The 16,025-nt window shown below is 37.6% G+C and overlaps 1 protein-coding gene across 1 annotated transcript in view; it reads left to right on the forward strand.

Moving 5' to 3' along the window:
• Window positions 1–8,471, forward strand: part of LOC139215676 (immunoglobulin superfamily DCC subclass member 3) — a 30,084-nt gene extending 21,613 nt beyond the window's left edge. Inside the window, exons 8-14 of the mRNA XM_070846707.1 lie at window positions 1,996–2,246; window positions 2,378–2,542; window positions 3,473–3,661; window positions 5,955–6,068; window positions 7,072–7,198; window positions 7,415–7,529; window positions 8,159–8,471. Of these exons, the coding sequence (XP_070702808.1) occupies window positions 1,996–2,246; window positions 2,378–2,542; window positions 3,473–3,661; window positions 5,955–6,068; window positions 7,072–7,198; window positions 7,415–7,529; window positions 8,159–8,233 (1,036 nt within the window). The 3' untranslated portion in view covers window positions 8,234–8,471. The remainder of the gene's footprint in view (window positions 1–1,995; window positions 2,247–2,377; window positions 2,543–3,472; window positions 3,662–5,954; window positions 6,069–7,071; window positions 7,199–7,414; window positions 7,530–8,158) is intronic.
• The last annotated feature ends 7,554 nt before the right edge of the window (window positions 8,472–16,025 follow it).

Genomic DNA, 16,025 nt, shown 5'->3' on the forward strand with positions numbered 1-16,025 from the left:
TAAAACTAGGTTTTTGTGTAGGGCCCCTCAATAAGAAAGGGTTAGAATAGGTAGAATATCAGTAACTACCTTGATCAGAATCAGAATCAGAATCAGAATTACTTTAATAATCCCCAGGGGGAAATTGCTTTTTGTTACACACAGCTCCAAAAGAATCCTTGTCATTTTAAAATCATCTTGTAGTGTGGTACATATTCTTCAAGAAATGTGTGCGTATTTAATTTCACTGTTGGAATGAAACATTTTTTTAATTTAATTTAAGTTTCTGTAAACAGACCAGATGCCCCTGTGGCCCCTGATGATCTGGGACCCAAAGACAGTCTCCTAATATGCCCAGATGGTGATTCAACATTGTAAAGCAGTAGTAGTCATATAGGCAAGACTTGTAATGAAAGTGGTAGCAGCAGGAATAGCAAGAGTAGTTCATTAACCCTTCAGAGTCTGGGGTAAAACGGCGTTTTTTACTACTTTTCATTTTACCTTTGTGTGTCCCATTAAAACTGCTTAGCTTGCCTTTCTTTGTGTCTTTCTTTTCAGCACAACCTCACCTATGTGATTCTACAAGTATTTATTTATTTTGACATAATATATGGACACACTGTATGTAAAAGTGCAAAAGAAACACAAAATCCGAGTAGGAACTAGTTGGATCTTTGGAGGAGCGGGGGTCTGCGCGGACACCTCGTCTCGTTCACGCGCAGCATCCACTTCATCCTCTGAAACTGTCTTCCAGTGGAGGAGTCTTCCTCAGAATCAGAACGTTCTTCCCCAGATTCAGCATCTTCTAACTCGTAGAAGAGCTGTAGTGCGCGACTTCGGCTCTTCATAAATTTTGTCTTACTAGGCCGATCGACAAAATTCAAACACTTGTAAAAAGTTTGAAGTGTCCGCTTTCCAACAGTCTTTGAATTGAGCACCTGCGTGCTTGTGTCACAGCTTTACGTTTTCAAACGTGCGACATGTGACTTTGACGCCGTGTGGCGGCAGCACTTAAAAGTCACACTGTACTGTACAGAGACACGGCACGGAGATTGATTGACATTGGTCTACAGTCCCTTAGCCAATCAGGACGCAGAACACAATGCGCGTTCATACACTGTAAAAAAAAGAAGAAGCATGCACTAAAATTGCACTAAAAAAATCCGCGAAACAGCGAGGCCGCGAAAGGTGAACCGAAGGGTTAAAATACCATAAAACATTCAAGAGAACAAGGAACATTTACAAACAACAAACTCACCTCTCTAATTTCAGATTTCAAAGAGCTTATTGGCCTCTCCAAATAATTTTATTCCCAGGAGAAGAAGATATGGCAGATCTTGCTGCCCAATATAACATATCTCAGTATGCCACAACCTGAGGGACAGTGAATGACCTGCTGAAATGTAACTAGAGGATATACACTGTTGCCCATAAAGTTGGAATACCCCTGGAGTTCAATACCCCCAATTTTGTTAAAGCCTGAATACACAGTTTGCAGGTTCATTGTGGTTTAAGTTTCACTGTGATATATTTGGAAGAGTTTGAGTTGAAGTTAAGTTAAAGTTAAAGATATAAACTTTATTTATCAAGAATAAATCACATTGTCACAATCAGTTCATGAGAAGAGGTAAAAAACATTTGATTCCAACTTTATGGGCAAGTGTAGTGTATTTCTTAATTAATCAATTGATTTAGTTAGTTATTCTGATGTTTTGTTTCTAAAGCTTTCACGCAAATAACTGAATTGAAAGAAATACTATTAGTATTAGTATTTAGTAACAGTTTTAGTGATGTCACTGTATTATTGTATCATTATATTCATACAGTTATATTATAGTTATAGAAAGTATAGAAAGTATTCACAGTTGTAAAAATATAATTGTAGCTGTAGAAGAAGTATTAGTTTTGGTATCTGTAATTTTAGGAGTACTAGTGATACTAACATTAACAGTAGAGCAGGTGATGAGGTGATTCTTAGCAGCAGTGGACTGATGCAGCTGTGTCTTGTCTGTGCAGTACTCTGGCTCTGACTCGTATTAGCTTGGAGGATGAGGCCATCTATCAGTGCATTGCAGAGAACAGTGCTGGCACCAACCAGGCCAGTGCTCGTCTGGCTGTGGCCCAAGCTAAAGACTTGCCTGGCGCCCCCGAGGGCCTCACAGTCACCGTCCTGTCCACCAACACCCTACAGATCACATGGAGTGAAACAACCGCCAATGTCACTGACAGCATCATTGGATATGTCCTGCACATCCGCAAGATAGGAGGTGGGTGTCAACACACACATACACAAGGAGAGTCTGCTGTAGAAAGATAAGGCTTTACTGTGTTATGTTATAATAATATGATAATATAATAATAATAAACGTGTGTGTGTGTGTGTGTGTGTGTGATCCAGAACCTGACAGCCTAGAGCTGCAGGAAGCCATCAGCAAAGGCACTTTTCAGCATGATGTGACCAACTTGGAGCCAGCAACCACCTACTCTCTGTACCTGAAGGCTTATTCTCCTGTGGGAGCCAGCCAGCAGTCCCACACTGTGGTAGCTACAACACTAGGGGGCGGTAAGAACATCAAACACTGATGTAACCATGAGGCAATCACTTGTGCTAATTCATTTTCATTAATATTTTACAGACAATTAATTATTTTGGTCATCATCAAAAAGATGTCAGAAGAGAGAAAATCAGTGACAATGGGTTTTTTGAAACATCATGATCAAAATGTTTTAAAAAGCGAAAAGATTCAAGTGAAAAAATAGCAGTTAAATATTAGAGAGATGAGATGGGACAAAGTTCAGTTTGATGCATTATATGACGTTGTGGAGCAGTCATACTATGAATTGACGACTACAGCGACTCCACTATAGAAAAAAGTGGTCAAAATACAGAGTCCGAGTTCTGTGCAAAAATGCATTATAGTATCTCAATCTGTCAAATCAAGTGAGAATGTTTCAGAATTACACACTTTAAGGGAGGATCCCTTCGTGGACATTATGGATCAGAGGAATGATTATAATCAGTAACTATTCAATTCTGCATTCTTTACCTAATTCTTGTTCATGAAAAAACTTGTTTTACACTTAAGTAGTGTAAAAATATGAATCCAAGTACTGGGCACTACACAACCTTTTTTGAGTTCCACCTGATGGTCAAAAGGTGCATTATGTAACCAAAGAAGCAATAACAATAATGGAGACATCTAAGACTCAAGTGAAGCCGTTCAATTTAAATTGTCAATTTGGTCCAAGAATATATAATGTCATCTTCATCAGTCTTTACATAGTTTGACGAATGATAGCTATATTTTGCAATAATATCACTCAATTGTAAAATTAAATTGCAATATAATACCTTATATCAGTTTTACTTGTGCTTTACTAGTGGTTTTTATATTTGGTTGTATTTTCTTTGCTGAATCCATTTTGTGTAAGCTGCTGCAATAACCACATTTGTCCCTTGTCACTCTCATTTTTCTGTCCATTCTTTGTCCAGTGCCAACCCCTCCTACCTTTTTCACTAAGGCGGTGAACTCTAGCACCGTGCAGGTCCTTTGGGAGCTCTCTGGTAAGGCTGGCAAGGCCGAGGGCTTCAGGCTATCGTATCGCAGGGTCCCACACACTGTCTTCAAGGGGCCAATCCAGCTGCCCTGTCACATTAATGCCCACACCATCACTGCGCTGGGTGAGTATCTGTAGTGAGGGAATGGTGTATGTGTGTGTATGTTATCTCAAGACACTCTCCATAAAGGAGCAGGAGAGAGAGAAAACAACCATAATAATAACATGACAATACTGAATATATGAATAACATGACTAATAGTGGTGAAAAGTGTTGGCTGATGATCCACAGCAGCCAGAGAACAGCTCTACTGGCTCTAAAGACAAAGCACAGGAATAAACTAAATGTTGAGCCTGACCTATGCCTAAAGCTGTCTGTTCAGCCATACAGCAAGACTTTGACAGCTGCTATGCAGCAACATTAGGTTAGTTCCGGTAACATAATTTAAATGTACCTAACATGTAATTCAATTCATAATCTGGTATCATAGAGACTGGAGTGCATGCTGTGTTAATGTCAATGTATGGACTTGTGAGAGTTTGTGCTTTGTTTTGTGTTGTTTGATACTTCAGAAGTTGCATGGCAGTGAGCTGTGATTGACTGTAATAACTGCATCAGAATGAGATGCTTGCCCGATTCAATGTTCAAGTGACATTTTCTTCTCACTGATATTGAACATTTTTATCTAGAAGCGTTTTATTACCCATTGTCAAACAGCCAGGACACAGGCTTAACAACTATTGCACTTAATTTCTTACATTTGTTGCTTTACAGGTTGTTGCATGTATGTGGATGGATGATTAATTAGCACTGCAGTGCCCCAGGCCCACGTTCACATGAATATGTGAATATATGCTGTGTTTATAAAATAAAAAATACAGGGAAATACATCATCTTAGTCTCATGTGCCAATCAAGAGTTGTGATTAAAGGTTTGGGTGGGCCGCAGGAGATTTTTGGATTTCAAATTGGGCCTCAACATTCTTAAATTTGGGAATGACAGCTGATCTGAACTTTATAGAGCTTCATTCTCATCTCTAGGTTCATCATGAAATACAGTCATTCAAAATGTTGTGAAACAAGTAGATATACAGTTTAAAAATATTTATCCAAATGTTATAAGCAAGCGTAGAATGTTTCCTGGATAGTTAGGGAAAAAGTGGCTGCCATTTGGGTTATATATTCAATACACTTAACTTCTCATACTGTGCATTGTGTCAACCTGGTCTCTGCATGTACTGATAAAACTACCTTGATCCGCAGAAAACCCATTCCTCTCATCCCTGACATGCCCTCTTAAAGCCTAAAACTGAAGCTTAAAGCTGGGCCATTTACACTTGCTTGTGTTAAACAGTATACATGTAGAGTATACATGTCTTTGAAACTTAGTAAGTGGCAAAATCTCTTTGACTGAACAGTTTGGCCTGGGTTTTTCCAATTGATGAACGATACATGGTAAATACAATAGACCTGCTTGAGGTATTGAAAATGATGCAGAACTTTACTTGCATCAGCTGCCCTAGGACTGGCTACTGAGCAATATTAAGTTAAGTTAAGTAATGTAAAGTCACAGACTTAACGTGTTAATGTTAAGTCACAGACTTAACATAGCATCTCGTAACTTTACACAGTAAACGCAGGGCCGGCTCTAGGCATAGGCCATATAGGCGGTCGCCTAGAGCGCCAGCTGCTGGAGGGGCGCTGCCGGTAATAATTTGCATCCCCGAGTGGCGCCCTCCGTCCGTCCGCCGCTGTTGAGACGGTTTGTTTAAAGGCAAATACCTTTCAAACTATCAGGAAACTGTATAACCTAAAATAAAGTACATGCATATATGCTTAAGACTCCCCCTACATGTAATCATTATAATAATAATAATAATAATAATAATAATAATAATAATAATAATAATAATAATAATAATAATAATAATAAATTCCATAAAGTAAAGAAAATTCAAAAGGTGACCATGCTGACCATGAAAGATATTTCTCCCTGTTTCAGTGTAAATAAATGCTGAGAACTAGAAGATTACTGACAGATAAATGAGCCTACAGATGTACCTGAGTCAGTCTTAGTCTATTATGAGTCAATCTCTGCTCTTTAAAACGTCTTTGCTATGTCCACACTGTCACTATGTGGACAATTCACAAATATTTAATATCGAATCAAATTTGAAAAAAATATGATGAAAAAATTGTAGAGGATTTGAAAATTGTCTTAATTAGATTTAATCAAATTTTCCCTCTGATTGTTAGGTTTGGTGCAGTTTACGTTCTTAATTGCGTTCTATGTAATTGAGTATGATTGTGCTTAAAAAACACATATCTACAGAAATTCACTTAAGACACAAATCATCACATTTTAAAAGAATTGTTTCAAACTGCTGACTGACTTTGTATGGGGTCCTCTGTTGTAGAACCAGGTGCAGTGTATGAAGTCAAACTGGTGGCCTACAATGGAAACGGGGAGAGTGACTGCTCCAAAAGACTTGTGTCACTGGCAGAGGAAGGCATGAGTGACCAAACCACCAGTGAGTATGACTGCAGCCTGTGCACTAGAACAGCTTTCGGCAGTTTCTCTGATTACACCTGTGAATATTGTAAAACAGATTGCAAATTCATTAGTTTTGGAAATACATAATAATCTGATGTTTCATCAGACATCTTAAAAATCAGACCTAGAAACAAGTGAGGAAATTTGTCATAGTATCATCATGGGCAATTCAGACAGAGAACACGAAATGAAGCCTCGAGTGAGAACTTTGTTGATATTAATGTGATATTTTGTGACTCCAAACTGGGAATTTAGACAAAGACACTCTTAGAGACATGTATGGAGGTGATGTGGTACAAAAGGCCAAACATGTTATTATTTTCAAGGCTAATAAAAAAATTTTGAACAAAAGTTGATTGTTCTTTTGTCACATGTATCTTGGCAAAATCCAAATAAACTCATGGCACAGTATGATTATTTTTAATTTATTTAATTGCTACAAGACCACCAGACTACAATTGTCAGTGAACAGAATTGTATGGGGTGTCCACCCACTGCCTTTGATATCAGCAGTATATGAAATACTGCAAAAAAGTTAAATATAATATGTAAATATATGGGCAGCACAGTGGTAGTTAGCACTGTTGTCCCAAAGCAAAAAGGGTCCAGGTTGGAGCCTGCTGGCTGGCTGGGCCTGGCTGTTGGATGTTCTCTCCATGCTTGTGTGGTTACACTGGTTACTCCTGTTTAGGGTTAGTCCAAAGAAGGTGGCTCTAAATTGCCTGTAGGTGTGAATGTGAGCGGGAATTGTTGTGTTTCTCTATATTTTGGCCCTGGCCCTGTGGTTGGCTGGTGACCAGTCCAGGAAGTCTGGTCTGTTGGCAGCTGGGATTTGCTCCAGCTCCAATACGATCCTGATGGATAAGCGATATAGATAATGAATGGATGTAAATATATATGTGCCAAATGCTAGAATGGCTTAGCTTTTTGCCTTTATCCATCATTAGGATGTTCCTCATTAAAGCTGTGTTTGTTTCCAGAAGGAGGCCTTCTGTGTCAGTGCAGGGATGGAGAGGCGTCCCTGGGCAGCATTGTTATTGGCATCCACATTGGCACCGCTTGCATCATCATCTGTGTTCTCTTCCTCATGTTTGGATACCGTCGCAGGTAAGTGCCAATATAGTGTACATGCTACAATATACACTATTAATATTCTTTTTAAATAACAATCCAATTCATTATGTATTATATTTACTAATACAAAAACCTTGCCCAGGCTAGCTCATTGGCCTCTGAAATCTTGTACCTTCATGAATTGTTCTTCAGTTTATATAAACATGAAGTTATGCAGAATCTGTACAAATTCAGGGAACCTGTTTCCAGTCTGTTTTGCAGTAAAGGTATTCAGGACAACTGGTCTGTACCAAGGGGCAACACAAGACACAATGGAATCCCTAAAGATGGAGGAAACCACCCCAGAATGGAGTCAGTGCCTCAGGTAGTCGGAATATGCTGTCACAGCTTTTTCAATTATATTCAATGACTTAATTTGTCAAGTGCAGTTTCGTTACATTTTCAAGTATTTGTCTTAGTATAGAAACAAATTATTCTATTTAATTTAACATATAAACTATAAATGGATAAGTGGATCTTTACAAGTTAAAAGTTCACTTCCAAGTTTAACAGTTTCTGTGGCTTAGAAGTATTTAAATGTAAACTTACTGCAAATACACTGCAGTGTGCACATATTTAGAGTGCTGGAGAAGGCACACATTTGCCACAAGCAACATTTAAGTCTGACATTCCAACTGAACATTTAGTCTGGGCTGCATCTTCTTTGGCTCTACTCTGACATGGCTGTAAAATATATTTATGACTAAAACTCAAAAATTCAAGGAACACATTTACAGAGTAAATGAACTGGCAATCACCTTTAGCAGCTGATCCCCATCCTTACAGTTTTAGATGTAGTTGTAGGTTTTGATTTAACATATTGACCATTTAACCAGATAATGAACAAACAAAACAAGTCCATCTGTTACATGTATGAATGATTGTAGACACATGATATCTAATTCCTTGTCTTTTTTCTCTCTTGTCTCCTTCCTGTTCTGCTATTGTGAGCAGGTGGTCTGTCCAGCACAGTGCCAGGTTGTCATTGAGCAGCACTTGTCAGGTTTGCCTGGCACGGACACTGGCTAAAACTGGTCAGCAATATCATCCACATGCCTGTCCTCCACTCCAACAGTCTGCTATTCACTTAGGATCTCCTAGCCATTAATTAGCACCTACACGACCCTTTGATATGGGTTAGTCAGAGCCTCCCAACAACTTGCTGCTAATAACCTGAAAGTAGCCTCCACAAAATTGTGACAGAATGTGTATAGAGAAGGAGGCATCCTGGTCTTTTGGCATCTCAAACCAAAGTTTATTACCTTTATTGCCTGTCCACATGCACATGTGCATGTACAAAAAGTCTTCAAAAAGCCCTCCCAGATTAGGTCCTGTCACATTGTTTTTATCAGTACACCACAAACACTCGTCAGTTTCCTAGTGAGAGTCTGTTTCATAACCAAAATATTTCATTTCTCAGATTCCCTCTAGTGAGCTGAAATGAGAATGTGTGCACTGCGGTCTTAAAACCCCAATGAAGCCAAATAGTCTTACCTGAGAGGGACATTCCAATTCGTCTGTTGTGACAGAACTCTTGACTTTGCCATCAGTTCCTCTGCAATAAGAAAGGGAAAAAACATAGTGGCCTTTGTGAACACCTTTCGGCGGTGAATATCTGATTAGAAATTACTGTCTATCAAGAGGCATTTGGAAGAACCACATAAACAGACATTGTTTACTCAACTATTCCTCGCCCAAAAGATGTGCACCTCCAAAGAAAGCTACCTCAGTCTGACAAGAGCCATAGTTGATGCCAGCGTTAACCTGATGATTTCTGCTTGCACTAACCTACCTCAACCAAAACATAAGCCTTTCCCTTGAGCAACCACCTCCTCAACCAGTGCTAGTGCCAGTGTACCATGCCAGCCACCAACCACCAGGCTGGTCCAGAGAGTGCTTACCAGGATGACTACCATGGAGAGCATAACTGTAGCAGAGCCTGAATTTCACTGCCACAAGCCTTACTGTACCAGAGATCAACAAGATGCTTAACAACCTCCTGCTCAAACCAAGTCACCTTTTGTCTCTGTTAACATGCCCAATTATGGTGGAAATCTTCAACTTTTTTGTTATCAGCCATGCTATGTAGCATGCCTTCGTTGATTATTGTTGCTCTATCATGGCTTTCAAATACTCACTCAAGCGTCCATCTCCAAAGACGTATTTGTGCAGAGGATGTAGTTCATAGAAAAGTGGACCTCAAAGACCTTTTCAGCCATTAATTTATTTTTTATGAAGTCCTTTACGAAGTATTTTTTCTATGAAGTCCATCAAAGACAAAGGGTTCAAATTAGCAGGATGCTTGTTTGATCTACACAAACCTGATGGTATTCTGAAGGTAAGCAAAAAACAACAGAGACTATGCTGCCAAATTAACTGTCCAAGTGCCAAATTGGTCACCCTGAGACCTCAACGACATTGAGTTGGCAGCTAAAGATGTTTAAAGGTGATAGTTGCCAGAATGCACGGACAATGCTCATGTTTCACCATGTCAGCCTATCCAAAAAAATTCTAACCAAGATGAATGATACCCAAAGATTTTAACATTTTGATGGTTTTCTTTATTGTCCTTTAAAAGATTATTTTAAGAGAGACCACATTTTCTTACAATTTTGGATTATTCCTATTTGAAAGTGTAAAGTGCTTTAACTGAACCGAAGCCAAAAATGTTGCCAATTATTTCATATTTTTCACGTCTTTAGCTTGGTCAGTCTTTGCAGAAGCAGCCCTTCAACATGGAACTCTTATTTTGTTGGTTCTAACATTTAAATCTCAATGAGTGACCAAATGAAGATGCTGGATATTGTGAAACTTTTTATGTCAATACTAGGAAGGAAGGAGGGAATACTTGCCTCCTTTTTTAAAGTAGTTGAATTCTTGCCAAATAGTTAGCTATTTTAAAGAAATATGTAACCAAATACCTCTACATTTTTTACATTCATACTCTTTACCCTTACACTTCTTCATAACCAAAGCACAGAGACATGCCTGTGAGTGTGATGGTATATATGTTTGTGAATGGATAACAGTGGGTGAACTTTGAGGGCAGTAGCCTTGAGAGGAAACCACAATTTTAGATTCAAAAGTTGCTTTTGATCCAAGTTTTTAATACATAGTGCCCCAACAAACAAAGAAATTTAAAATCCAGAAATTGATCTGAAATTGAATTCCAGATTTTTGAAAATGAGCACCCACAAAGAAGATATTTATATTTAATACCATATCATATCCAAATACCCCTTCTTTTCCTTTAAATGAAAAAAGAGGGGATGACCGATTGTGATTTCAGATGGACTATAAAAAGGTTTCCCAACTGAACACATAAAAAAATGCTTGGGTTTGCAGGGGGTATCAGGGTTTCCACAATGCCTTTGCCTCTTATTACATGACTGAAGAAACTCGTATATTAAGGATCAAAATTGTGTGTTCCTCAAGCTTTCATAGTCCTCAAGGTTTACCTTAGCCCTTTATGTTTGTCAAAGGTTTACTCAAAGCAGAGCAGTAGGGCTTTTTTTTACACAACTGAAAGCTGTTAAACCAAGATGCTACCAAAAAGTGTATTTTAAACGGAAAACCTAAAAAGTCAATGTGTTTTCATAGTGTCAAATGTGTAATAGATGAACTAGTTTTTAAAATGTAAAGCATTTCTTGCATCTGTTTTGAACATTTTGTTTCTCTTGCTTCTTTTCATTTGAGTCTTCTTTTATTATTGCTGTGCACAGGAAATGTGGCCACAACAATGTCCACCTCTTTTGGAAGTTAATTGTTGTTATCATTATCATTATTAGATCTTATGACATTAATTGTGATAATTTCAAATGTTTTCTTTTTTTGACATGTGTACGGATTATATGAAAATGAATGTTAGGATTAGGAGATGTGAGTTTTTCAGGGACAGCAAATTTAAAGCTGGAAAGTTTTTGAAGCCAAGCTCACATTCTGCCTGAAGAGCCAGTGACTAAAGAAAAAAATAAAAAACAATTGTAGGAGAATAGAATCTGGCTGCAAGTGCCAACATGAAACAATGCTTTAATGATTAGAACTGCTTCTCAGTTGTCTTAGCTTTCCACTGGTGTAGCCAGCTGAAACTCTAAAGCTTTAACCTGTTGAGACTGAATAGATAGATGGATAGACTTTATTGTCTGCCCCAGACGGTGACAGAAATTCTCCTTTGACAAGGCTCCAACAATAAAAATACAACACATATCACACACACATAATGCCTTTCTTTGGTCTCTGGCCAAAATGAAAAGGTTTGGAGGTAAAGGCCTGACTGTTGAGAAGCTGTAGTTGGAAGCAGAGACCAAGCTGGGATTTGAAAAGTTTTTACAGTGCTTTCATTGTAGACATTAGTGTACATTCACTCAAATCCATTGCAATGTTGTCAGTTCACACAAATGACAAAAATCATAGTGAAAGTCAAATTAAACTATGAACTACTTTTGAAAGAAAAAGCTTTTTTTCTTATAATAATAATATAATAATTTTTGCCTATAAACTCTTTGTTTTAGCAATTAATTGTTTCTGTTGATAGCTACATGTATACCTAATTACTTATTAAAATTTATGTTGATGGACAAACTTCTGTTTAGAGCAAAATTTGAAAGTGAAAATAAAGAATAATCTTGGTATTGGAAGACATAATTGTTATAGTGTGATCATTTAAATTAAAGAATATTTAAGAGAAGAGCTAAATGTATCTACTAACTGTGACTGCAGCATTTTCAGCTCTCTAAATCCTATCAAACAGCTTGGTCTCCGTGTGACTGCAGACTGTTCTATTTGAATGTCTCGACTGCTGTATTTTCTCCTTCCTTGATCACTTCCCAACATGCCTAAAACCAAATAAAGACATTTTATGTAACATTAATGCTTCTCGATCTATTTTTACTTTTGTTAGCATTCAATAGATTAGGATAGTTTGCCCATTAGGACAGAGTGGCAGCCTGTATTGGTGAACTCCATGTTGTACCTGGATTGAGCTTGCATCCCTCAAACTGACTGATAAATCAAATATATACATCCTTTAAATCTAGTCCTAGTGGGACACTAGTGTTATGCTCACTATTTAAGTGTAACCTGCTCACGATATTTTTGCTGTTTGTTGACAAAAGCTCAGGTCCTTACATCCGAAATGAGCTGTCATACAATAGAAAGTCTAACCTCCTTACATGTTAAGGTTAATATGCGAATATCCAAGTGTAGTTATCCAACTACCTTTTTACTTATGGGAAATAGGTTGTGAAATAGTTACGATGCAAACTGTTCTACATTTTAGCTTTGACCCTTTACCCCTGGAGTCAGAGAATTAACTGAGTTTGGAATCGCCTGTTATATAAATGTTTTTCTGCTTTCCTTTAAAAAATATAACGATTTAATGATTATTCATTAATTCCTTCAGCCTTTATTTAAATCTCAAGCAATATTTGAGGGTATGACCTCATTTTCAATGATGTCGAGAGTACACAACAGAATACATACAAACATGGTTAAAAACAGTTACATTCAAGAGCAGAATTGTTTGCAATCATGGTTTTAAACTGACCAATAGGTACAACTGTGCTAAGTTTTAATTTGTGTTGTAAAATGTTCCAGCACAAAAACTAATTTTACAATTACATTACAATTTGTAATAAGGGATGTAAAGTCATGTTATTGATAAACAATATAGGACCCACTATTGAACTTTGTGGAACTCCCTTTGACAGTGGTAAAAATCTAGAACGATCATTTCCCAATATTACACACTGCTGTCTGTGAGACAGATAATCATGAAACTATTTACACAACCTATAATCAAGCCCAATATCACAGCCTCTGTAGTTGTATAAGATGATCAACAGTGTCAAATGCTTTTTTAAGTCTCCAAAGAGAGCAGCACAAAATGTCCCTTTGTCAATAGTATTTACAATATCATTAACAACCAAGGTATAATGAAATAAATATTGTAACATAATTATCAAGTAATAATTAAATGATTAGTTGATTATTTAGTTGATGTTCCCACAAAGTTACATGAAAATACTGTTGAAACCATTTTCCCCAAAAAGCCTCGATTTTGAATTTGTTTCCCTGTCTGAAAAAAGTTACCTGAGATGTGAAAAGTGGCCTGTGATCATTACTGACAATGGTCAGCCCAGAGTATGTTCAGCTCATATTGTGTGATCTAATTCCAAGTGTTGCTCTGAGGTATCTTTGGTTCTTTCTGCCCAATTGGTAACAATTGTTTAGTGTTTTGCTCAGTGTTTGTCTCCATGTACAAACCATAACTTTTTTTTTTTAACTTTTCATACAAAGTAACATCTATTTGTAAAGATGACCTTTTACAATCTAAAAGCATGAAAGATCATTCAAAATATAGTCCTGTCAGCCAACTGACTGCACAGAGTCAAACATTTGTGGCAGGCGATTCCAAACTTTTGAATGAGGTCATCAGAATACTGATGTGTTTTTTGTGTTTTTTATTCTGATCTTTGGAACTGCCCCTTAATGGTGGACCCCATGAAAAGTTCTTTCAGAAAAAAATTAATACGGGAGTGAGTGGTGACAGACAAGTAATTTTTCGATTCCGTTTCAATTGACCAAGGAATGAGACATATGTTTGTCAATTTAAGAGATAATTCTAATAAAAAGTCAAGAAAGTCAGTTTGTTGTGATGATAGTAAAGTATTAGTTAGTTTTGTGTTCACTTAATGAACTACAACCTCTTGTCTCTAATGATATATGGCACCTGCTAGCTTGCTAACTTAGCTACGTTAAACACACAAATGTAAGATTATATCTTACTCTATGTGTTTTATCCAGCTACTCCAGATCTTTTTATCAGCCAGAGCCAAAGAACAAGTGCACCCCTCTATCTGCTCCTGTGGCTAAATCCTGATATGAAACACAGAGCCATTGTAACTTTAGTGGCGCTGGGTAGCTGGACGTCACTTATGCAATGTTTGTGTGTGTAGTCTTTCTAATTTGTATTTTCAAAGTCTTATACATTAACAGTTTTATGACAAACTGCACCTTTCTTGCAAAATTATCTTTTACGTTAACAAACATTATATGTGTCATTCATGGTACAGTTCACACAGGATCAACAAATTATTTGCCTCTCACTGTTGAATATATTGAATCATTTCATTGAATTCAAGTGGTGGTTCACCAGAAGGGGCAAGACTTTGCCTCCCTATTTATTAAACAGCAGCCATCACTGCTAAGAGTTAAAACCATGATTTATGTTAAACATACAAATAACCTGAGAGGCTTGTTCACTGCACACTCACCTTATAGGATGGAGAACATGAATTGACTGATATGATCTATATCAGATCTACATGTACTAAAATTCCAAAATCTTAAAAATAAAATAAAATAAAAAATATTCAGAAGACACCCAAGACATTAATTCTGTATTGTCCAGACTTTTGAGCATATATAAGACTCAGATTGATACTTACATACATCACACTTGCTTTGAAATAATAAAGTTACATTCAGTACATTGTTATATGTATTTAAATTGCACATGCTGGTTATTCTATACACTATATGGGTAAAAGTCAGTGGACATCCTTATGAATTGAGTTCAGGTATTTCAGCCACACTCGTTGCAGAGCACAGTGACTTCAAATGTGGCACTATCATGGGAGGCCACTTTAGCTGCATGGAATTTCAACCCTACTAGATCTGCTCCAGTCAACTTAAAGTCTTATTATTGTGAAGCGGAAGTGCGTAAGTGAAACAACAGCTCAGTCACAAAATGGTAGACCACAAGAAGAAATAGCATGATCATCATCATCATCATCTGATGTACCACTCACTAAACAGTTCCAAACTGCCTCTGGAAGCAACTTCTCTGTGCTGTGCGTCGGGAGCTTCATGAAATGGTTTTTTCTATCTCAGCAGAGCAGCTGCATGTGAGCCACAGATCACACTGTGCAATGGCAAGCATAAGCCACACTGCAACTGGACACTAAAGCAGTGTTCTTCGTGATAAAAAAAAAAGATCTCCTTTATGGAGTTTTTGAATCTGGAAAGATTTGTAGAAACCTTTCTGATTTTCATTACGTTCATACAGACTGCAATATCTGCTGTAGGATGAAAATCATCTGATGCTAAAGTTATTGTACACTGACTGATAAAAACCATTGGCTTTTAAGGCATTTAAATTTCGCATCATTCATAGAAATATTGTGAGGCCTCATGAGAAAGCCTTGAAACATTCTTGCTATTGGTAAATTGTGACGAAGACGCTGTCACTGATTGTGGACGGCACATGTTTCAGGGTCTGAAACACATCCGATGCCTAGTGCTGGCTTATATAGAGGCTCCAGAGGTCCCGTGCAGGTGTGCTGATGGCGGAAGGTACCATCTCTAACTGGGTTATAGGTGATGTTACCTAACTGATGAAGTTGTGTCAAAGCGTTGGGGTTTATTTCAGGCCTTTGACTGGGAAGTGGTGATTCCTATAAGTAGTGATATTTGTGTGATATTTTTGATTCATGTAAGAACTGGCAGTGAAGCTGATTGTTTAAAGGGAAGATAATTGATAGACCAGCGGTTGGTTGGTCTAGGGGGAGGGGCTTAACATTTATAAGCCTCTGGCCATCAAAGCTCACGAGGAGTCAGTGTGAGGGCGGCTGTAAACCAGACAGGTGACAGCTATTTTTTTGGTCTTTCTGTTTTTGCTGTGGATGTCCAACTTTCTATTTTCCTCACTGTTTTTGTAAAGAAAAGCGCCTCAATAACTTTTGCAACTCAAGCCATTTTTGTTATCTGACAGCTGCTGTACAGCTGACCCACCGAATTTTGTAACATAAATTCTCTTCAA

The sequence above is a fragment of the Pempheris klunzingeri genome, chromosome 16, assembly GCF_042242105.1.
Source record: "Pempheris klunzingeri isolate RE-2024b chromosome 16, fPemKlu1.hap1, whole genome shotgun sequence".
NCBI classification, from domain to species: Eukaryota; Metazoa; Chordata; class Actinopteri; order Acropomatiformes; family Pempheridae; genus Pempheris; species Pempheris klunzingeri.